At 39.7% G+C, this 23,564-nt stretch overlaps 1 protein-coding gene across 1 annotated transcript in view; it reads right to left on the bottom strand.

The window, feature by feature from the left end:
* The window catches only part of LOC107592200 (plexin-A4-like), a 246,564-nt gene that overhangs the window by 17,340 nt on the left and 205,660 nt on the right, over window positions 1-23,564 (bottom strand). Inside the window, exons 12-25 of the mRNA XM_016281641.1 lie at window positions 22,703-22,893; window positions 19,054-19,205; window positions 18,219-18,336; window positions 16,784-16,920; window positions 16,150-16,317; window positions 15,805-15,898; window positions 14,063-14,302; window positions 13,829-13,975; window positions 11,390-11,624; window positions 11,061-11,203; window positions 9,359-9,627; window positions 5,013-5,079; window positions 2,491-2,637; window positions 1,009-1,168 (exon numbers count right to left, since the gene is read on the bottom strand). Coding sequence (XP_016137127.1) covers window positions 1,009-1,168; window positions 2,491-2,637; window positions 5,013-5,079; window positions 9,359-9,627; window positions 11,061-11,203; window positions 11,390-11,624; window positions 13,829-13,975; window positions 14,063-14,302; window positions 15,805-15,898; window positions 16,150-16,317; window positions 16,784-16,920; window positions 18,219-18,336; window positions 19,054-19,205; window positions 22,703-22,893 — 2,268 coding nt within the window. The remainder of the gene's footprint in view (window positions 1-1,008; window positions 1,169-2,490; window positions 2,638-5,012; window positions 5,080-9,358; window positions 9,628-11,060; window positions 11,204-11,389; window positions 11,625-13,828; window positions 13,976-14,062; window positions 14,303-15,804; window positions 15,899-16,149; window positions 16,318-16,783; window positions 16,921-18,218; window positions 18,337-19,053; window positions 19,206-22,702; window positions 22,894-23,564) is intronic.

A 23,564-nucleotide genomic window follows, 5' to 3' on the forward strand; every position in this document is an offset into this window, starting at 1 on the left:
GTTCAAACTCCAGAAACCAGGACTGATGAACTTTAAAGTTATTGGCATCTTCAATGAACTTCATGCTCTTTAAGGGATAGTTTGACTAAAAATGTTAAATTCTGTCATCACTTATTAACCCTCATGTCATTCCAAACCTGCATGATATTTTTCTAACAAACACAAAGGGGTTGGTGGTATGAATTTTTTTTTTTCAAAACATCTTCTTTTAATAACAGAATTTTCCATTTTGGAATTCTTTAAGCAAGAAAGCTTACTGTTGTCGGTTGGAGAATGTAAAACCTGAATTACAATCCAAAAGTTACTGGCTCAAACACCAGAAAAGCCTGTTCATGTAATCAATAGTTACTGGCATGTTCTAGTTTACCTTTAATCAAAACTAAACCCAGAGAAGACGAATAAGACACTTAATTTTAGGGTTTTTAAGGTGGACTGTCTTTGACAATGTATTGCAAGTGGCTTTGGATAAGGTGGTATCTGGCAAGTAACAAAATGTGCAGTTTGGAGTTGGAAGGCATATGTACAACATAACTGTAGTTCCAAAGGTATGGAGTTCAAATTCCAGAAGAGACATGGATCCTCAATGGGCATTATGTGATTGTGTAAATCACTTAGCTTTAGGTGCATTGACCCTGCTTTATCTCATGTCTCTTTGGATAAAAAGTGTATGCCAACTGTTTTTGCTAGTGGAGTTTTTTTTTAGGAATTGGGCTAATAATCCGAAGGTCAGTGGTTCGAATCCAAAAAGGGGCAATTTATGGACTTATTGGAACCTCTATCACGATTATGCCCTAGCACCCTGTTTGTTAAATTACAAATAATAGATTTTAAGTAAGGCCAATATTGATATAATAAGTACCAATCACCTTAATTTGACCCATCATTCTACAAATGTCAATGTCACTGATTCACACATTAAATCTCTCGACCAGGGCAAATGAAGGGCTGATGAGGAAAACAGTTCTTAAAGGGTAAAGGCAGCTAATGTTAGCATAATGCTGGTCATACCTAGGTCCATGTCAGAGGCTTTTGGTCGGTGCGAGTAGGGGACGTTCTTGTAGATGGCATCCAAGATCTTCTCCTTCACCTGGCTGATGGAGTCACAGTTCAGCACCTTCACCTGCACCTCTGGGCTCTTCTCATTGTCTGGATGCAAGCAGTTCACCACCTACATGACAGAACAAAATTACACCAATTAGCACACGTGTGGGAGACACATGAATATTTATGTGGCTGTAAAATGATCTTTCTGCATGATTTAAAATGTATTGAGAGTTTAAAGAATGCTAAAATGCATCCGTGTATGTGAGCCGAATAACCAATAGAAAAAAATGTTATGTTAAAAGGTTTAATCAAGCCATACAGAGAGCTTGTAACATGTACAGTATATCTACTGAGGCCTGTGTTCACAACATATCTCAGAGTGGCTGTTCTAGGATCTATGCTTAACACCTAAAAGATTGTACTCTGATGGATGACAGTCATCCAGTCAAACCTTTAAGGTGTGCTACTGAATGAGTGAACATAGTCAGCAGGTGTAACGGTGCAAATGTAAAAGCCCATTGGCCACCCTGAGGGAGCCGTCACTTCACTCACCTCAGCCTACAAAAGTATGCAATTAACACACTAATAATCTTTGTACCGGTTAGATTCTCTGTCTCCCATGATAACTGTCATTAACGCCACCACCAGTACCGTCGTCATCATCATCAGATGTAATTACATAGCTCAAGTTGGTATATAAATGCTGCAAAGATCCTTGTTGGCATCTGTTATGATAAAATACCCACACACTGCAAAAGAGCTCATTTACTTACAGTCCAGCAGTATGCTGATTGGTCAATATAAAACAACCTCTCCATATCTTGCCAGGGAAGGCAGAATGTGCTATTGGTAGTGGCTTGTATTGTGGCGAGTCTGAAGCCATTTAAGTGTTTTGGAAGTGAGGACAGAATGATGAAGCTGAAACGGCTCCTACAGTCATTAAATCAGTGCGGCGTTCAAAGGAATGGGTCGGATGCCAAGAGATGACACTAGTTGCCACATTTTACTTTTTCTTCTCTTAGTCTCACACAGAATACAGATTACCCTCCTGACGTGCTGTACCAGTAAACAGCCCGTCCTGGCATACATGCGGCCCTGACAACACAGGCTTAGCTCATGCCTGTCACAGTGACCAGCCAAACACAACACTGCCAATCACCACAGGACAGCAGACAGGTCAAAGGTCATAACAAACCTGTGTGTTCCCTGTCAGGCGTGAAGACTGTGGGCATTGCATGCTGCGTCAACCCAAACAAATTACCTTACCCTTCTCTCTACCTCCACACCTGTCTTCTTCTGAATGCTTTCACACTCCTTAGCCTCTTTCTCACCCATTTATCCTTGTCTTTTTCTTCATTCCTATTTTAGTTTACTCCTTTCATTCTCTATCCTTCCAAAACGGTTCCTCTTTCCTTTCTTCATCCACATTGTGGTTCAGAGCCTTACCAGAGTCTTGTAATCAATTTGCTGTCTGATGAGCTTGTCTTCACTGAGTGAGTAGCGGGCTTCTCCGGTGATAGAGTCGATGGGGCCTTTTTCCATTTGTTGCTTTATGGCACAGAATAGAGAGAAGAGGGGCTCCCCGGCACACTCCTAGACAAGGGAAAAAAAGACACTGTCACTTTCACTCTCTTAAATTTCACACCAACCACCTACAGAGAACGTTGGCTGTCATTCCCTCATTCAGTAATAGACATTTTGAAAGGAGCTTTACAGTCGTGGTGCTAGTGTGTCAATTTCAACTGATTCAACAATTTCACTTATATGGATTCCAGTAATAGTTAAGCTCGATCCCTGGTGGACAGATAAAGACAGAGCAAGGACCCACTGTTAAATATTGCATAAAGTGTTGCATTTTTAGCCTGGCTTAAAATTATGTACCATAATAATGTATTTACATACTTTGTACGATTACATTTACACCACAAAGCCATTAAAATAATCTCTATACATAAAGATCAAACAACAATTGGTAGACCCCCTGTTAAAGATCGCTGAGCTAGAAATTAAGCTGAAGTGCAGTGTCTCTAGCTGAATTTGAGCAAAATTTGCTTGTTGAAATGAGAAATGGACAGTAAAACCAACTAGTGGTCTGGGCAGCTGGTCAAGCACTGTTCAATAATACTCAAATCAATGTGCTGTGACTACAATAATAATGTTATGGTTTTGCATGGATGAGGTCACAATAAAGTCCTTCTCTTACAGTAGAGTCCAATTTGAGCTTAAATGAATCCTGAAGCTCTCGAGTGATGTTTCGGCTTCATTCACTCAGGTCTAATCCGTTAAACCAGACTGGACTAAACAGCCTTGACTTCCAGAGTTTATTGCCTGCTTTGTACATTTCAGAATTCAGGAAATTTCTGTACACTTGCAAAATTGCACATCATGTTCTGATTGCAGCAGATGTGTTTATTAAGAGATTAATGACAAGTGCTAGAGAGGACTGCGGTGGTGCTGAAGGTCACAGTGCTATATGTAGAATTGAGCAGCACCTGCTAAGCTGACTGTCTCATTATAGGAACAGAAAAACTGCAACAGTCAGCAAGACTTGGCCAATTTTCAACCCTCTTTGATTAAAGGGGTCATATGATGCGATTTCAAGTTTTCCTTTCTCTTTAGAGTGTTACAAGCTGTTCGTGAATAGATAAGATCCCTAAAGTTGCAAAGACTAAAGTCTCAAATCCAAAGAGATATTCTTTATAAATTTAAGACTCGTCCACGCCCTCCTAAAACGCCTCGTTCAAACACGCCCCCACATGTCTACGTCACGATGTGGGAAGATTTGCATAACGCCACCCAAATGTTCACGCAAAGAAAGAAGGCGTAACTTTATTGTTGCTACCACCGCTGCCACCATGTTGTGAAGACGCTGTGTGTTTCGTTGCGAAAGCAAAAATACTTTGTTTGGCCTTCCAAAAGAGGACACGGCTAGAAATCAGTGGTTAAGTTGTATTTACAACACTGTTCCAGAACAGTTCAACCCAAATATTCAGATTTGTGCAGCACATTTTATGGAGGGCTGTTTCCTGATCCTGGTAGAGTAGAGTAGACTACAATGCCGGCTGTTCTGACTCACAGTCTGTAAGTACGTTTTCATATTTAAAGAATTTGCCACTGACGATTCAAACGCGAGTTTTGAGCAGTGTAGAGTAGCTTTTGTTGTTTGTCATTTCATTTCACATTTCACTCCGATCACAAATGCAGACATGGTTTTATGTTTATGCGGCGCGATGCAACACTACACTTAAAAAGACAGTATAAGTCATTATAATCTGTAATTATGTCCCCACTGGATGCAACAAATGCCTCGTTTATAATGGGTTTTATTGGTTTTGTCTCATCACGCCGGGACACAGCATCACAGTATGTGAGGGGCGTAACATTTCCGTCACACGCTTGAGGTATTCAGCCAATCACAATGCACTGGATAGCTGGCCAATCAGAGCACACCTCGCTTTTCAGACCGATGAGCTTTGTAAAAGCTGTTTCAGAAAGGCGGGGCATAGAGGAGAAACAATAATGTACAGTATGTGGAAAATAATGTGTTTTTTTAACCTTAAACCGCATAAACACATTTCATTACACCAAATACACAAAATAATGTTCTTTTTAGCAACATCATATGGCCCTTTTAAAAGTGCATGCAGGCACACTCACATACAGATGTACATACACACCTACACATATTCATACACAAGACACACACACTCTCTCTCTGTCAAACACCTGCAGTGCATCACTGCCAATGCTCCCGCAGGACTTCATTTGACTCCTCTGTGCTCAACAGTGCATGTGCCAAATGACCTTGAAGGTGACTGATCTCTTTTCTTTGCATATCGGCCAACCACTAATCTGAATATTCTTCAGCAATTTTAATGGTTGATTCTTAATTATTACACTTTGGCCTCCCAGACCGGAATATGTGTTAACGCACACACAACTTATCCACACACAGAACACGGACTTACCTTGAGGAATTTGTATAGCAGAAAAGTGAACCAATTTGTGAGCATTTTCTCAGCCACAGACTCTGTTCTGGAAAACAAACAAATAAACAGAGTAAATAAATAAATAAATAAAAACAGCACAAAGCCACGATTATCACTGTGAGTGTCATGCACAAATGCGATTACCATGACCATGAAAAATTAACTTCACAATGGACGGTGTCTCCTAATGAATAGGACTTTGTTAAACAAATGCAATTGCTGGAACATGAATTGCGCTCTGGAATCTATAGCCCCAATCTGCAGGCTGTCTTTATTACCACAATAATCCACGAGACCCTAATACAAGAAACACAATTAAAAGCCTTAATATGATCCGGCTGGATTGATGCCAAGTGAACCTACTCTGTCCTGGAATTAAACCGGACACATTTCCTCCCCCCCACAGTCCGACCATTGAGCTTGAAATGGATCCCGTTACAATAGAAGGTGGCTGAGGGTGGATCTGGCATGAGAGATGTACATACATAATAACTATAACAAAGTGAAACTCAATATACATAGATCCGGTGTCTCCAGCCTGTGTGTGCCGCAGGGAGCTGGTGAATTGCCAAGGCGCCCTGCAATGAGCCAGGGCACAGAGCATCAATATTTCAGGATTACAGCATTGTGATGTGTGTGCATCTACGCCTCCTCTGCCTCCCTGTATCCCAGCTGCCACCAGCATTCCCTCTGTCCCGCTGCCATATTGAGACTTGCCGCTGTGCAGTACCGTGTGTACATGTGCATGTATGTGTGCCTGCATGTGCCCGCTAAGATGGAGCAACACCAGGAAAGGATTAGTGGACCTTGTTTTGTAGCCACTGCCTTGAGTGAGCCAAAGGAGGACAGGTCCAGGGGTCAACAGGGTCACATTTCATTTTCCTTTCATCTCCATCCTAACACTGCCCTGTAATCATCCTCACTCCGACTGTTGTCAATGCCTGGACCAATTACAAGAGAAACTGTAGGTGAAAAACAGATAAAGGAAGAAAACAGCTTTTCGCCACCTTTTCGCCTTGGTGTACTGTTATTCCCATTAGCTTTCTCTTTCTTGCACTATCGGCTGGTTTGATGGTAATTATTGTTGGCAAGACCCCATAAACTCACTTACCCATATCATGTGTTACCTCTCGGCTCACCGGAGGGGGAATAAGTAGCCTCACTGCCAGACAATCCTGGCACAACCTCTCCATAACTTTGCCACAGCGCCAAGAGCAACCAACTATCACTGTCCCCCAAATCCTTACGTCACATATCACTGGCACAGAGAGCAAGTGCTTGTTTGGCTTTGGTTTAGGGAGGCAGGAAAAGTGTGCCCATCCAGCGGTGAGGAATGGGATATAGGCAGCACCTGGTGCTTAGTTCCCCCTGATTAAGCAGCCATTTCAACGTGGAACGAAGTAAAATCTGCTGGAGGATTCCTCCACGCCGAATGTGCAAAGAGGCACTTTGGAGCTACGCTTCATAAACAAGAGGAAGAGGGAGAGGAAAGAGCTCCATATATCTTCTTCATCATCTCTCGCATCCAGCAAAGGCCATTTACATTTGATGCTGCTTTCTGCCACTGCAAATGGATGTGAACAGCCAGCTCTGCCAACATCGAGGACCTGAGAGTGGTTTATGATTCCAGAGACCCTGCAAAAATGAGAACTGTCACTCTATGACAGATACTGCACTGCAAATGTGTGTTGTATGCAGAAAAATTCATCTCGTAAACAAGTTCATAGATTTAACGGTGTTGCTAAGCGGTGGCGTTGACTGAGTAAAGGTTTTACTGAGAGTTAGTCTCAGCCTGCTATGAAATTGAAACTATGCTTCAGCTAAAAGCTGGCAATGGGCTGACGTTATTTACCTTGCAGCATCATAGGCTTTATTTTCTTAACCAAACAATCGTCTACTGAAACAAACTCCCGGTATGCCCCCCTCTTTAATGCACATGTGTTGAAGAACGCAGCTTGAAGCCAGGAATAATTTCAATTTCGCACTCCGCCTCACGTGGAGAAGATTGTCCGCTCAGCACACTGTTGGGTCCTGCTGCGTAACCATGGTCCCCATTCACTAAGGATTATCCCCAGAGAATAATCACAGGACTTCTATTTAGCTCTGCCTGACTGTGTGTGTGTGTGTGTGTGTGTGTGTGTGTGTGTATGAAAGTGTGTACGAACGTGTTGGTCAGTAAATGTCTGAGTAATAATATGTGTACGAGCGTATGCAGGAATAGGAGACTTCACTGATGCCATACATATAGAGAAAACAGGCTACATGATCTGAGAGGTTATTTTTATTTGTAGACGAGGAGAGTGGGCTGCAGGGAGCGAGGGAGAAGGAGAAATACGACAGATGGTTCTAGAAGCTGCCTGTTAGTTAGTTAGCCTGTGTGTGCTTGTGAACTCAGGTTGAGGCTGGACAGATGGGGCAGCCGTCGCAAGCGCTTTCTTGGAAATGGGGAAATGAAAGCTGGTTGGAGGCTTCTGCCAAAGATGTCCTGCTTCTCTGCATTTTAAACACAGATTTAGAAATCATGCAGTGAAAGAGAGACAAGGATGAGAAAATTATTCTCAGACAACAGATTAAGCTTCTCTGTTCTGGCCCAGTGTTCTGTGTCGTGTATCGTGTATCAGGTGCTGGAGGTCAGACAGGTTCCATGTGATGAAGATCGCTCTATATACCCATAAGGGTCTAATCCATTGAAAGATATGGACTAAAACAGTGCTTCTCATCTGGAGGATCACAAACCAAAAATTAACAAATACAAATAACCCAACATAAACAAATACTATTTTTGCATATCGTTGGGTCTAAGCAGTCCATGGTGATTTTAATAAATGTCAGTGTTTCATTTTAATGATAATTTGTATAAAATAAATAATTTTTGTATTATGTTGAATCTGGAACCTGAAGCAAAACCCGTTGAGAGCCACTGGACTACAGGTCATGATGGGACATTGTAGCAGACATCCATCTCAAAGTGCAGATGTTTCATGTGCATACAAAAAGGTGACATGGTTGGTTTTGTTTCTGACAGAAGCCTGACTGAAACAAAGAAAAATCTATTTTATTTTCCACCGTTAATATGTACAGCAGGTCTTTATGCAATTAATCTTCCCTTCACTTGTTTCAATTAATCATGCCTGCCATCAAGGGTGTTGAATCAGTTATGATTCAGTCAGGGAGCTCCTCTTGTAGTTACATGATCAGCCTATCGCTATTAGCAAGCTTGTTTTGACCAATACATAATTAAAATTTTGTAATCCATGTCATTATTTTGCTCTGAAAGCACTATTTTTTCAGAACAGTAGTTTCAAATAGCAAAAATATCAGAAGTGTCAGACAACAAACCTTACAAATCAATTGCTAGAACATTAAGAAAAATTCAAGAAACATTAGAAGTTTTCAAATGAGCGGAGAAAAATCTATATGGTATAGTAATAATATTGTCCTCTATGCTGTTAGAATACAGAGATACAAAGGAGTTGATTGCATGGGGAATTGAGGTCCACATATCTCCCTATATTCAGTAGTTTTTTAGTGCACTGTTAATTGGATCTCAAACTAATTAATCCTAATTACCATTTAATGATGAGCATGTCAGTGGATTACATGTTTGGGGGAGAAAGTGTGCATTTTGAGTCCCCAAATGCAATTATTCCCATTCAGTGTACTGTAGAGTCCACGTATGAAAGACAATTCACAGAGGTCATCTGCTCTTGTCTATGAAGTTGATTTTGCTCTGAAAGCACTATTTTTTCAGAACAGTAGTTTCAAATAGCAAAAATATCAGAAGTGTCAGACAACAAACCTTACAAATCAATTGCTAGAACATTAAGAAAAATTCAAGAAACATTAGAAGTTTTCAAATGAGCGGAGAAAAATCTATATGGTATAGTAATAATATTGTCCTCTATGCTGTTAGAATACAGAGATACAAAGGAGTTGATTGCATGGGGAATTGAGGTCCACATATCTCCCTATATTCAGTAGTTTTTTAGTGCACTGTTAATTGGATCTCAAACTAATTAATCCTAATTACCATTTAATGATGAGCATGTCAGTGGATTACATATTTGGGGGAGAAAGTGTGCATTTTGAGTCCCCAAATGCAATTATTCCCATTCAGTGTACTGTAGAGTCCACGTATGAAAGACAATTCACAGAGGTCATCTGCTCTTGTCTATGAAGTTTACTAATTAGAATCAGGCAGATTGAAATTATCCCAAAATTTAGAACATTGAGAACACTTGAGGAGTATATATAATCAGTAAAACCCATTGGACTGCAGGACTAGATTTTTTAGATGGCTCTTCATGTGCAATGTGTCTTAGTACCTTCTGAGTAAGAGTTTGGGATGGTTCTTGCTTTCCAGGTTCTTGTCAATGAGGTCAGACAGCAGGTGTTTGAGCACATCCGTTGCATACTCTAGTTTACTTTGCAAAACGGTCATGATCAAGGAGGCGACGTTGCCGCGGTCTCGCATGGAGAAGCCTCTCTGAGACTCAAGAGTTCGGATGAAGGACAGCAGGAAAACCTTGTTGTTGATAAGCTGTCCAAACAGTTTTAGGCCCTTCTCCACCTGTTCCTGTCTGTAACCTGGCACCTGCAGAAAAAAATTTATAAATAAAAACACAAAACAGGAAAACAGTGGTTACAAACAGATGACATTTCACAACCTGAATGTGATAATTCATCAGCATATTTATTAAATAAATAATCAAAATTGACACCATTTGTTTTCTTATTTTTCAAATATTTTAATACGTTCTTATTTTGCACAATTTATTAGTGCAAGTCGTTTTATTTCAGTTGTTACATTTATTAGTATTGTTTGATAAATTAAAACCAAGTCCTACTCTATATTTTTTTTCTCTCATTGAATGTCTCGTTTAAATCAGAAATGCATCCAATAATGACATATTTCATGTCGACTTTAAGTAGCCTTCACTTCATAACTAAGCAACTCAAGACAACTGTCAAATTTTATTTTTGTCATGTTTAAGAATGCTCACTTAAACTTCAGCTTGGCTTAATTGACTGAAAAGCTTTTTCAATCCTCTCATATGGCCTACGGCATCCTCTGCTAGTGTCCAATGAAACACCCACAGGCATTTAAACAGAAGAGAACCAAACACATTAAACAAATAAAAAACAAACCTAAAGCCAAACAAACCAGGATACAAATGAACAGTTTACATGTAATAAAAGCTGCTCACTGGGTTAAGATGCATTCATTGTGCTCTTAGAATACCCGATGACAAACACTTAACCATGCAGAGACCTCATGACATCATTTGATGTAATTTGCCTCATCAATAATCATTAAACACCTGTCAGAATCTCGAGACGGCTCCTGTCATTAGCTGTGATTTTACAATAAACTTTTCCAGAGAGAGGGGACGTTTATTCCAATTAAGTATTAATTGATATAGCTCCGCTGGCATAAGCAGGTAAGGTATGGCTCATATGTTGGCTGAAAAAATGTGTGTGATACAATTAAAACTGTCCATCACTGTCATAGCAGGGCGTAAATAACCCGTAGCTTGGTGTACCCTGCGTTAGATTTTAATTCTGTTCTCCACACTCTGAAAAAAAACTGTCGAGTAGCATGTCATTACTGTTATTAATGAAAGACTGATTGTGAATCAGAGAGCAGCTCATTACTTTAAGAAAAAAATGAGCCAGAGAGAGAGAGAGAGAGAGAGAGAAAGAGAAAGAGCATGCATGTAGATTATAATGAGAGCTGCTGCCTTTTGTTTACTGAGGGTAAACACAAACAGCATAGTGACAGCTTTAATTCCCAACAACCCCACTGTGCTGTTATTCCTTCAGAATCGAAAAACAGAAAGAAAAATATATATACTTAGCAGCCATTATTGTGACTGTTCCTCATACAGGTACAATGTGCAGTAATTACATGCATATATGAATATGCAAATATATTCAGGTACATCTCAGAAACTCAATAAAGGGCCCTTTGGATGCAAATGTGTTATTTCACAAAACATTTTTGCATCAATAAAATTGTTAGGTTACCTCCAGGTCTCTAAGGACAGGGTGCTCTTCGATGCCAGGGAACAAAACTCGCATGGTGTATGTGCGGTAGTCCAAGAATGGAATACCAGCTCCGTCCAGGTCGCTGGTCAACTCATGAATGTCTGTCTGCAGCTCTGCAAATGCTGTGGAAGATTGAAAACATGAAGAACAAATAGGCTGATATCACTAAACTACATACTGCTATGTGTATGTCTGTATGTATGTATGAAGTATTCTGATTTTTGTTAATGGATTGTAAAAATTTGAGCAAATTCTGACCAATAATCTGGAGTGACATCCCTTTTTTAAACCACTTCCCGACTACTTACCTTCTTTACACTCCAAGGCTACTCTGGACTCCAGGTTGTCCATCTGCATCTGCAGGCGCTTGAGAGTGAGGTCACTCTCACGGGATTTGCGCTTGTAGGCAATGAGGACAATGACGATGAAGAAGATGAGGAGGCCTCCTGCCCCAGCAATGCTAATAACGGCAGTGCTACTGAGGGGGCTGTCAGAGGTAATGTGGACCACACCTGGCGAAAACTCAATGCCCCCAACACGTGCCTAAAATGGAGCACATTTTGTGAAGATTTGAATGAAACCAATACTTTGTAGTAGGTAAAGTCTGGTAGCTAAATCTGGTAGTCAGTAACCTGAGCAACCATTCGAAGAAGATCAAAATACATCTAAAGATTTACATCTATAAATTATATTTTATTTGATGTCATTGTGTCATAGTAAGGCCAATGCCCCAACAGCAGAGGGGAAAAATGTGTCAATTCCTTTTTAGGGATGCTCCGATCTGCCTTTTTCACCTCCGATACCGATTCCGATACCTAGGGTTCAGTATTGACCGATAACGATACCGATCCGATATCAGAGAAGTTATTTTTTTTTCCATTTAAATAAATGTAGAATTTATATATCTCTATGTGTGGAACTGATAATAATTCTTTCACAATCTACTAAATACAGACTACTTCACTATAAGGAAAAATAAATAAATATATTTATATATCATATCAATAAATATCATATCAATAAATATGAAAAAATATATGTATATTCATAATCTTAGTATTGAAATAAAATAAAGTTATTCTAGAAAAATCAGTGCACAATAATTTTAGAAATCCAAACATTTAGTGAAAAAACAATATTTTGTGGGGAACAAATAAAAGTGTTGCATTACATATGGTAAAATGTTACACATTGCTATTTGCATTATAAAATCCATTAATGAAAAACGTATTTAGAATGTATTTATATATAGAATATACTATAAAATACATTTATTTTAAATGTATAGCATATTTTTTAATAAGGCAACAACATATGCTAGATTTGATAGGACAAAACAAATACAGTGCGCCATGAAGCACTTACAATGTACGCATCCGATGTGCAGAATGATGTGCTTGAAGCAACACGGAGTCACAGCACACAGCGCTTTGCATTAAAAAGTGCAAAGCACAAAGGGAAGAGAAATTGATGCATAGTGTATTATATCTGTGCAACAGTTATTGAGCCTTTCTTTTAACAGTTTTAAATTTCGGTTATGTGCGCTTTAAAAATCAATTTCTAGTCTTTTCTACGCCCTTGTTTTGTTCTCACAGACACCCGGTAGCAAGTAACAAAACAACATTAAACTCCGGCAAGAAGATAAAGTCCTTTTTGCAAAATCATAGACATTTATTTACAAATCAAGTATAATAATGGGAACACAGAATGATCTTGGACAGAGCTTTACCGAGCTGACTGTTGTAACGGAATGCGACCAGGGTTTAAAGGCTGAACGAATGACTGACAGCCAAAGCGGAGAAAAGAGTTTGTGTGAACTTTAATGTAAGGACTTAAATATTCATATGTAGCTCACATTAAAGGTATACAGTTTCTACATGTATTTACGCTTTGATTTGAATGAAAACAGTGCATCCATGCAGCGCGGCTGACACAGAAGAGCGTACGCTGCTTGCATTTAGTGGATACTCTCCAAAATGGCGCTACGGTGATGCGGAGAGACACAGAGGAGACAAATTGTTGAATTAAGTCGTTATTTTTGTTTTCTTCGCATACAAAAAGTATTCTCGTCGCTTCATAACGTTATGGTTGAACCACTGATGGCAGATGGACTATTTTGACGATGTCTTTCATACTTTTCTGGACCTTGACAGTGTAATTTACTTGGCAGTCAATGGGACAGGCACAAGCCTCCCGGTTTTCATCCAAAATATCTTAAATTGTGTTCCGAAGACGAACAAAGCTTTTACGGGTTTGGAACGACATGGGGGTAAGTGATTAATGATAACATTTTCATTTTGGGGTGGAGTAACCCTTTAAGTTTTTGTATGGCTTCAGAAGTAACACAGAATAATACGCACAATCTCGGATTTGGATTGGCCCTATCTGACCAATACCCGATCCGACAAAAAATGGTAGTGAATATCGGATATTATATATGAATATCGAATATTATATATGAATATCGGATCGGCACATCCCTATTCCTTTTGTGAGTTCATGGTTGTAAAGGTCTGTGGCATTTTCTCTTTTACGACTGTCAACAAGCAGGCAGTGAAACAAGCAGCCACCCAGAGTACCCATTGAGAAAAAAAGGTTTTGTTAGGGTATTCAGCTCTAATAAGTCTTATTGGGGATGTATTTTCTATTTCTCTGTCAGTCTCTCAGAAAGTTCAATAACCGCAAAGTCCCCAAAGCATTAGTTCATGGTGAAAAGGGGATATGAGCCCCAGTATTCAGCAACTTACCAGAACCTTGTGGCGTCCAGTCAGATTGGGCGATTCGCATAGCAGTTGAGTATCTGATACAGTTAAGGTGCAAGGTTTGTCTCCAATCAGAACAGTGTAGTTCAGTTTCCCGTTGCCACCCGGGGCTGGAGGGAGGAAGTTTCTACCCTGCAATTCACATTCACAAAATGTAGCAACTGCAATAGACAATCAAAAGACCAACAATGCTGAGATTTAGGTAAATGTTTGATTTACTTTGAGAATGATGGGGGACCCTGGCTTGAGTTCCTGGACCCCAGACACACTGAGCGGTTCAAACACTGGATTTGGGTAGTAGATAAAGTTGGTGTTGTTGAGGGCCAGCACAGACTGAACATTGTCCAGGATGAAGCCAAACTCATCAGGTCTCTCTGGCAATTCCTTCTGCCTGCTTAGACTGTAAGGAAGCTCTGGGGCCATGCACTGCATAGTGGTGGGACTCAGAACCTGACATATCTGGTAGGGGAAAATAGATAACACTGAAACGTTCAATAAGTCATTTGCAGTCCATGTGCAATTCAGAATAAAACAGAAACATTTAGATTCAGATTACAACTATACTGCATTTACATTACAAACAATAATTCAAATTAAGGCTGTTTTAATCAGTTATGCCCAGATAAAAAGACCTGGATTTAACTTTAACTTCCTACAAAACAGGTTAATATATAGATATGAATTACATATAATTTGTCTCAACTAAAAGCAGCACTAAATTATTGGCACTTTTAAAATGGCCACACTTTGATTGTGCCTGCAGTGCTGGTGACTCACCAACGGATAACTAACTGCACTTTATCTTTGCTTCCCTGAGAGAGATTTGACATTGTCATCTCTCCTTGACTCTCTGTCTGTGTTCATCTCTCTTCCTTCTCTCACATAGGTCACATACACATACTGCAGCTCAATGCGGTTGTCAGGCCTTTAAGTACTTAATTTGATTCTGTACACATCATTATTTACAGGAAGTCAGTGTTTCTCAGCCCAGTTCTTTTACTTTTCTTATTAACAGGTCATGTTTATTAAATCTAAAGTTATGGCATAGGTTTAATCAAACCTATATATACTTTCACTTTGAAGTGTATAAATAAAAGCCAGACAAGACCCTTGAGTTTTGTGAACCCACACTGCTTTGCAGTTGGCTGTTAAAAAACCCAGACAGCAGACTCGTCATCAAAAACATCCCTACAGATATCTCCAGTCATTTTAATTGGATTCCTCACAAAACTGTAGCAGCCAGGCAGTTGAACCTTCACTTCCTCTAACACAAAGACTTCTATAGAAGTTCGTAACAGGTGGAACTATCAAGATAAAAAAGATTTCAGGTCACCATATTTTTCAGAGCACAAAGTCTGGTCAAAATCTTTTCAGACTAGTTATGAGCGATCGCATTACAAACAAGGATATGAGACGTCTTGTGCCCAACAAACAACTTCATTTAAAGACTGCGAAGTAGGGTATGACTTTTTTTCTGCTGTGCTTTGAGGAGCAGTGTGCCAAAGCCTAATCATATCGCAGCCCAGATGCTAAACGCGGCCATGTGTGAGATACGTGCACAAGATAACATTACGATCTTTTGTCTCTGTTGCCTTTCAATCAGATCTCACTGAGTGCAGCCTCCCATGGCTCTGTGGGTCCATTCTAAAGACGGGGAACATGATACCCTTGTCTATGCATCCACCCTGTGTTACGGCATTCTCCTCTTTCCTGCACAAAGGGAACATTGCTGCCACTGCTGTGGAGACCTGGCAGCTTTCCTGTTCTCTGTCTGTTTATTTGTCTCTCTCTCTTTCTTTATTTCCTTCTTTTAGGCAGCTACTGTCCTGGATCCAATGGTGCGCAGCTGACACAGGTGATTGGAGCAGGGGGAATAGTCTGCTAACGGTCATTCCAGTTCACTAGTCTCAGGTTAGGTGAAGGCCGAGTGATCGTTTACTGTGGAAAACGTTTGCACTTACGTTGACCGTCTCCAAGTTCTTATACTTGGCTCTGATGAGAGGAGTCTGGATGATGTCCAGGTTTGTCCCAGTCACAGTCACTGGTGTGTTGCCACTGTGAAAACAAGACCATATTTGTTAACTTTCACTTTGTGCAGTTCCTTAAAATAATCTTAAGATAAAATTTTTTAGTTTAACATCAACAACACATTGACTTTTAACCAATTATATTTAATTTGAACAAATTAAAAATTATATATAGAAATAATTTTCTTGATCCTCCACCCTCATCGCAGGTTCTGGGGCAACATTATGGGTTGTTTCCCCAACAGCCCCGTCTTAACTGGCTTTGTAGTGCACACACACCTGAAAATGCTCCACTCGGGTTCAAGTTTGGTGATAGTGGGGTCCTCCACATACTCAAACTTGAGATCTTTGTGAATGTGGGCTTTATCCACGAACACTGATACAGACACATTTCCGTAGCCTTGCATGGAGGCGTGAGAACGACATGTTATCCACTGTCCTCCTCTCCTGTTTCATCAAAAAGAAAATAAATAGTGTATGAATAGATGTTCTTTGCATTTTTTTTTATATTTGAAAGATTAAAACTAAATTAACCTTTAAATTAAAAAAAAATTTAAAGGTTAAATTGTCTCTCCTCCTTTGTTATCATTATAAGTGCATTGTTAATTGGTTTTGTATTATTAAAGATTTGGTTTTGTTGGTTTTATGTGGCTGTATAGAGTATTCAGCATACTAGACCTAATTTAATCTTCTGCTCAAATGATCAGACACTGTGGTTGTACCTGATGCAAGACTAGAGTGATGGCTATTGATGTTATTGATTAAAGATCAGAAACTCTCAAGCTCTTAAGATCAGTATTGAATTTTTTTGGTGGTTTGAATCTGCCAGAGGCTTTGAATGACTGGCAAACTAACCAGAAAGGATGATGACATCTCAAAGGGCAATGCTCTGTACCTTTCCATTCAACCCTACCTTTGATAGGTGCACTTCTGGTCTTTGAACATGATTGACACATTGCTGCCCGCGTCCAGGTTGCTGCCGGTGATGTTAACTATGGTGCCCCCAGATACTGGCCCTCGGTTTGGCTTTAAACTCGACAATCTAGGGATCTGTAGAAATCAAGGTCAAAAAAACCAATGTGAATTATTTACAAGCACACACATCACATGACAGAGGTGAGGCAGCAATCCCTCATGTTTTTCTTTCCTCTGTATCTTTTTCCCAATCTGATTATCACCTCCTTTTCTCAGAACACCAATTGCCCTCCTCACCCAGGAATCACATAATCTAATTACTACATCTGAATGAGACATAAAAGCTATTAATGTTTGCATAAAACCTGCTATAAAATGCTATATAACTGGAAAAATTACACTGCAGCTTAATTCATTTGGATGGCTGGATCGCAATCTGATTATGGGTGTTATATCAGCATGTGCGCTGGAAGTACTAGAAGCAAGAGAAAAGTGTAGGATGGATATAAAAACGAGTGAGGCCAGTGTCATGCAAAATCCTATCAAACACGGAATCCTATTGGCTGAAAGACCTTTTTTGATATGAAAAATCCTACAAAATCGCTTTATGTATGTGGTCTCAACCATATAAATATGCTGATGAATGTATTGCATTGTATAACCGAAACAATAAATGCTAAACTAAAGATTCTTCTTAGTTTTTTCTCAGTTGGTAAGCATATTGGTTTAGAATACCCTTATTCTTCTATCTTAGCATAACGGTAAATGATTCACCTGCCCTGCTTTGCATTCTTTTGGCCAACAAACCCAGTGATATCAGCGTTGGTTGCCATGCAACAAGGGGCCTGTTCAGCTTCCTGGGGTGTTACGCATTTCGGGGGGAAGGGTTCATGGGTCCTCATATGGCTTGTTAACTGAGGGGGGGTACAGAGGATTTATTAAATATAAAAACAAAATATATATTGCGTGTTTGATTGGTCCAGACGCTACACTGCCTTGCTTATGAGTTTATGTATACACTATTTTCTATAGCTAACTTCAAGCATACATTTGTTTATTCACTGTTTTAGTAAATCAAGAAAATGTAAATTACATTATGAAAATAAGCGCAATAATTCCTGTGCAAAGGGGGAAAAGATTCTGTGGGAGGAAACAATCTTACACAACAGCAGCAGTAAAATGTAAGTTTTATGGTTAGCCTCTCTAGGTGTTGACTGAACATTTGGTGGGGTCAAGTGCCCGCTGATATGACAGGGCAGGGCTACATGGCCAAAGTGTTCACTCTTTATTAGAGACATAACAGTAAATCCAAGCACTTTAAACCCTGAAGTGGCAAAGACTTGTATTTATACAGACATGATTCAGAACATAGTAGACAGACCAGCAGTTCATTGGGGGTTATTTTACAGCCAGTGATTTGCTGAGGTACTCACCACAAAGTAGTAGTACTTAGACGACTTGGCCATGAACTCGGGACGACACTCTCCAACGCACACTTGGACATTTCCAGCAAACTGGCTTCTTTCCGCTTTTCCCATTTCGCACACAATCCTGTAAAACACACACAAACGCAATCAGTCGACCAGAACAGTTCCACAATAACAAGCAAACCATTTATGAAACTTTACACGAGAGACTTTAATGTCAGTCTCTGCCATAATAATATAGGCATGAGATCATATAGGTTAATATGAATGAGTTAATCTGCCTCCTTGTTCCATGACAGGTATCAAACTTTCTCATGCATCACAATAAGAAGCTAATCACTGCGTCCAAATAATAATAATAATAAACTTGTGCTGCCGCAACCTGCAGCAGAGAAATTCAGAATAAAAAAGAGGGTTTTTCAGGTCAGGACAATAATACTGGAGAAATTTTCAAGCTGTCAGCAGGGCTTTCTCAAATGCTTGCCAAATAACGCATAATTATCTTTTGCTGTCCTGACCTCGGATTAAAAGTTTCTTTAATGCGTTCTCTGTGTTTACTGCCAATCCATATCAGGCACTTTTAAAAGACGCAGGGTTCTTGGCAACATTTATCAGGCCTGCATTATGCTAACTCAGGCTGCATCTGTAAAGAACAAATGTTTAGAGACTAAAAACAAATCTATTAAGGCAATTCAAGGGAGGTGACATCATTTAGCACAGATAGTCATTAAATCCAGGTTAAAAATTTTAAATGTCAAATCTGGCCTGGTACAATAGTAAACCCTGAAAGTGCTATACATAAAAAGTGTTTTGTAAAGTGTTCCTAAATTTAGACACTTACTGTTCTGCTGGTATATATCCCTCGGGTACTGGCGTACATTCCACATCTGCAACCTTCACATAGTCCTTAATCTCACTGAACTCCAGTCCCAGGTTCTCGCCACGAATAGTCACCAGTGTTCCACCTTCACGCGGCCCTCGAAGTGGGGTGATCTGTAGACAAGTCGCCATATAGACATAAGGAAGTGTGATCATTCCCATGAAATAAGAAACAACATGGAGAACTCTCACACCCCCTGGCATCTTCATCGTTGGTACGAACCAACAGGAAGTGCAGAATGACTTAGCGATTCCTTCATGCACCTGCAGGAGTCAGTGATTGTGAGACAGTGTGAGGGGCGGGCAACAGCGAGAGAAGCTGTGAGTGATTTGGTTCAGTGGGATAATTGGGCCGCTCTCTGTCAGAGCAGCAAAGCCTGCATGCTTATGGTGAATAATGATCAGCCGCACAGCCAGCTGAGCCAGCCGAGTCCTGCCTATAGCAAAAACAAAGCCATGCTAATTTATGAACACAGAGTTGGCGTCTGGGAGAAAATATGCCGACACCAGCATGTAAAATCATATGCTGCTAAGATTGGAATATAAACACAGGCGTGCACGAGGATGCTTGTTTTCATCTGTGCATGTCAGGCGATCAAACACCTTTTATTCTTTGCTCCTAGGTATGCTAAGCAGTACCAAATCCGCCTGATTAGAGCTAACGTATCTGTAATGCACTCGCACAGTGCTATCACTCGCATCTTCATGCTTTTGCTGGTGTTATACAATTAACACAAGAAACACTTGGCTGCCGATCCATTAAACCCATAAAGGAAGACATTTATGGTGCATTAAAATGTAGCGACTAAAAAGAAATCACACTTAATTTAATTGGCAATTCATGTGCTATAAAACATATCTTGTGATGTCAAATGAAGACAGAGTTATGTCTGCTCAGTGAAGATATTATTAAATGCCATAAGCAAGATCCCGACTAAAAAGAAATCACACTTAATTTAATTGGCAATTCATGTGCCATAAAACATATCTTGTGATGTCAAATGAAGACAGAGTTATGTCTGCTCAGTGAAGATATTATTAAATGCCATAAGCAAGATCCATATAGTCATAACAGACCCAGCCATCCAATCAGAATAAACCATTCTTCTAACTCTGATTCTGATCAGTGGGTTTATAACAGTTTAAATAATAAATAAAATAAAAACTGGTGTACGATTCCTCTGGAAACCCTAACCTACTGAAATGTGAGGGAGGGAAAGAAAGAGGAGTAAAGCTAGCATGCAATTCATTCCCACAATGCATTTGTGAATAAATGTACTTGTGAATAACAAAGGTCAGTGTTTAGCTGAAACCACACAAGATGAACAGCTCTTTTATTGAGTGACTATCCATCAACACCTAGCCTATCAAACATATTCTGGCAGTCTGGACGCACTTGTCTGAGGTCGGGCCTCATAAGTGTATTGACAGCTGGGCTATTAGGCCAAATGTAGGACACTCATTCCTCATCTTGGCAAAACGAGGGACCGTTGGATCCCAAAGGGGAATATAGACATGTTAACATCCCGGCTCTGTCATTATTTCCTACCAGATAATGATCCAACTTTAGGTCAGAGATCTCATTAGCAGCCTGGTGAGAGGTAATTTCCCTTTAACCCATCACTTGCACTGATTGTAGCAGAGAGCGTCAAGTTTTTCACAGTTTCTTTATCGGCTTCAGAGTACTGTGGGAATATTGATATCCCAAAGGCTCTGACTGTGTGTTTAAATTTTAAACATGCCAGTGTACTATGAACACACCCTGTCTGGACAAAGCATTTTAAGGAATATTATAGTGCTATCATAATTTATCTCTCCAGTAATCCAGTTTAATCATAGTCTTCCTCTTCTAAGATACTACCAATGTCTTTGATAGTACAATGCCCTTAGGGACTTGTAGCTTTTCGGGACCACTTTAAGTTTTAAGATACACCAAATGATTATTTAAAATGAAATAACAGACCCATTTTCATACTTTACTGGAAAGTCATTGTAAAATTGCAACCTTCCGCTGAGAGAATGAAGCAGGAGTGTAAATGAGTATGAGCGGGAGAGAGAAACAGAGTAGTCTCTTTTCATTAGGAGATGGGGAGTTGATTAGATTTGTGACTTTGACAAGCTAATTAACGGTTGTTGGAGGAAAAATATTTAATCACTAATGTCAGCGAAAGATTCCTCATCTACAATGTCACAGTAATAGTGCATTAGAATACATTACGATCTGTGAGCCGATCAATTGAAAGAAAGACGCCGAGAGTGATAATCAGAGAGAGTGAGAGTATTTATGAGACATGAGGAAAGCTCGGATCTGGAGATGGAATAAAAATAGAGGAGCTCAGTCCAAGACTTCCCTTCACAATACCCACAGCTCCGTTTGGCTTACTTCCATTTCAATCTTTCAATGTGTTAATTGCCAATTAGAACCTCAGCTATGATCAAACAAAGCAATGAAGTGATTGTTTAAAGTGGTGGTGACCAACTACAGACTACTACAGACTGTACGGTTGTAAAAATCTAGGTACATTTGCAGAATGAACTGGATTTTAGGATATAATTAGTGCTCTAAGTATTCAACTTTACTGCATAAATCACAGTTTATACTACAGACATTAATAATTGTGCAGCTCATTCAGGATAGGCATGCTTTTACTTTTCTAATAGATTTTTACACATGCGATTTTCTAATATATTCAGATGCGTACAAAGATTTTGAGCAGTGATCTCATTGGCTTACTACGGCTTATCTACTTCATTCCATACTTTCATTCTAGTACTTTTTTATATTTTTTCTGTGAATGAGCTGTTCCTCATGCCAACAAGTTTCTGAGTTTGATTAACAAGCTTCAGACACAACTGCTGTTCATCATTCAGAGCCTGTGGCACTCAAACAGGTAGCGTTCCCTTCCCGCTATATGTTTATCAATCAATTTGATGGGGCGCTACAGATGGAGATGGTGGTGCAGAGGCTTCAATGTTCTTCCTTGTCTCCATCCTTCCACTTTCTTGCTATTTTTCTTCCCTCAGTATTCTGCCCAAGGTCACACTTCCATCATATCTCTTTCAGCAGTGCACCCATCTGTTCCTCCTTTGCTTTATTTCAGTTTATATCAACTGTTCATCTTCACAATGATGGTTAACCATAAAACATGCATATGTCAGTGAGTACAACTGAGCATTTCTGTCACGTCTATTTATGTTTACGAGAGTCCTATTGTACCTGCGGAACATAATATTATACTGAGAATGACAAAAACCCAGAAATTTAAGATTTAACTGATAGTATAAGCTTAACTCTAAATAAAAAAAATGATCAGCAATTATAGTTCACCTTTGAGAATCTTTTCACTTCTAAACAGTCATAAATGTACAAGTCCGGCTCTGGGAAAGACCCCCAATGTCATGGGTAGTGACCTATATATACTGTATACATTGAGACCACATTGAAAAGCTTCGATACAAAAAAATAATAATTAAAAGTGAAGTAAAATGAATTAGATTAAAAAACATTAAATCAGAAAACTGAAAAATAGAAGTGTTTCCACTAGTGATCTCAGACTTTTGGACTCTGTGCTACGGTCTATTTTTGTGTGTGGACTGGTGCACAGTTTTACCTTTGTGATTCTGGGGTGCGTGCACTTGCTATTGATGCCATTGTGCTCGAGCCACATGCTCTGCGGGTGAGGACAGTGCTGTTTCAGAGAGCAACGGTTCTCTCCCTTACACCACACACAGCCGAACAGAGGGTCTGCCTTCAGACAGAGTCCACAGCTCTCCCGCCGTGCGTCACACTTGTATAGGTGCACTGGGGATACAGGGAGGGCAAAGGGCAAGTTAGGTTGGGAAACCCATTGGGCATCAATCAAAGCAAAATGAATACTGATGTAATTTGCAGCAATGGCTTGAAGTACTATAGAATATAGAATAGAAATCATATAATCCCTATTCACTTGCTTCCTCTCAGCTGTGAAGATAACTGCTCATCTCCTCCTCTCCCTGGTACAACGATATTATGTTTAATCTCCATGGCAACCAAAAAGGCATTTTTAATTGCTATTAGATGCTTGTATGATCTGTCCATCAACTGCTGCCCCCTGAGTGTTTCCCCCTTAGTGGGAGAAATCTCACACACTTTACTTCCCCTCTTAAATTAGCCTAACCTTCCCACACACACACACACACACAGCGCTTTAATAACACTCACACAAATTCTAACTGTTCATTGATTTGGATTAAAGCAGTGGCATGTCCAAATCCCATTTTATATCAATGAAAATGTTCTGCTTGTCTTGACATTGAGCATACATGTTTAAAAATCTTTGAAGGCTCAAACTGCCTCTGCAATTAGTCTGAATATTCCTTTAATGGCCAGAGCATCCTTTTAAGTGCAAAAAAACATTTTCTTAATCAGTATTTTTGTCTTGTTTTCCAGTTAAACTATCTAAACATCCACTTGATGAAAATCACTTGAGAAGC

Source organism: Sinocyclocheilus grahami, unplaced genomic scaffold (assembly GCF_001515645.1).
Source record: "Sinocyclocheilus grahami isolate Dianchi unplaced genomic scaffold, SAMN03320097.WGS_v1.1 scaffold1.1, whole genome shotgun sequence".
In the NCBI taxonomy this organism is placed as follows: domain Eukaryota; kingdom Metazoa; phylum Chordata; class Actinopteri; order Cypriniformes; family Cyprinidae; genus Sinocyclocheilus; species Sinocyclocheilus grahami.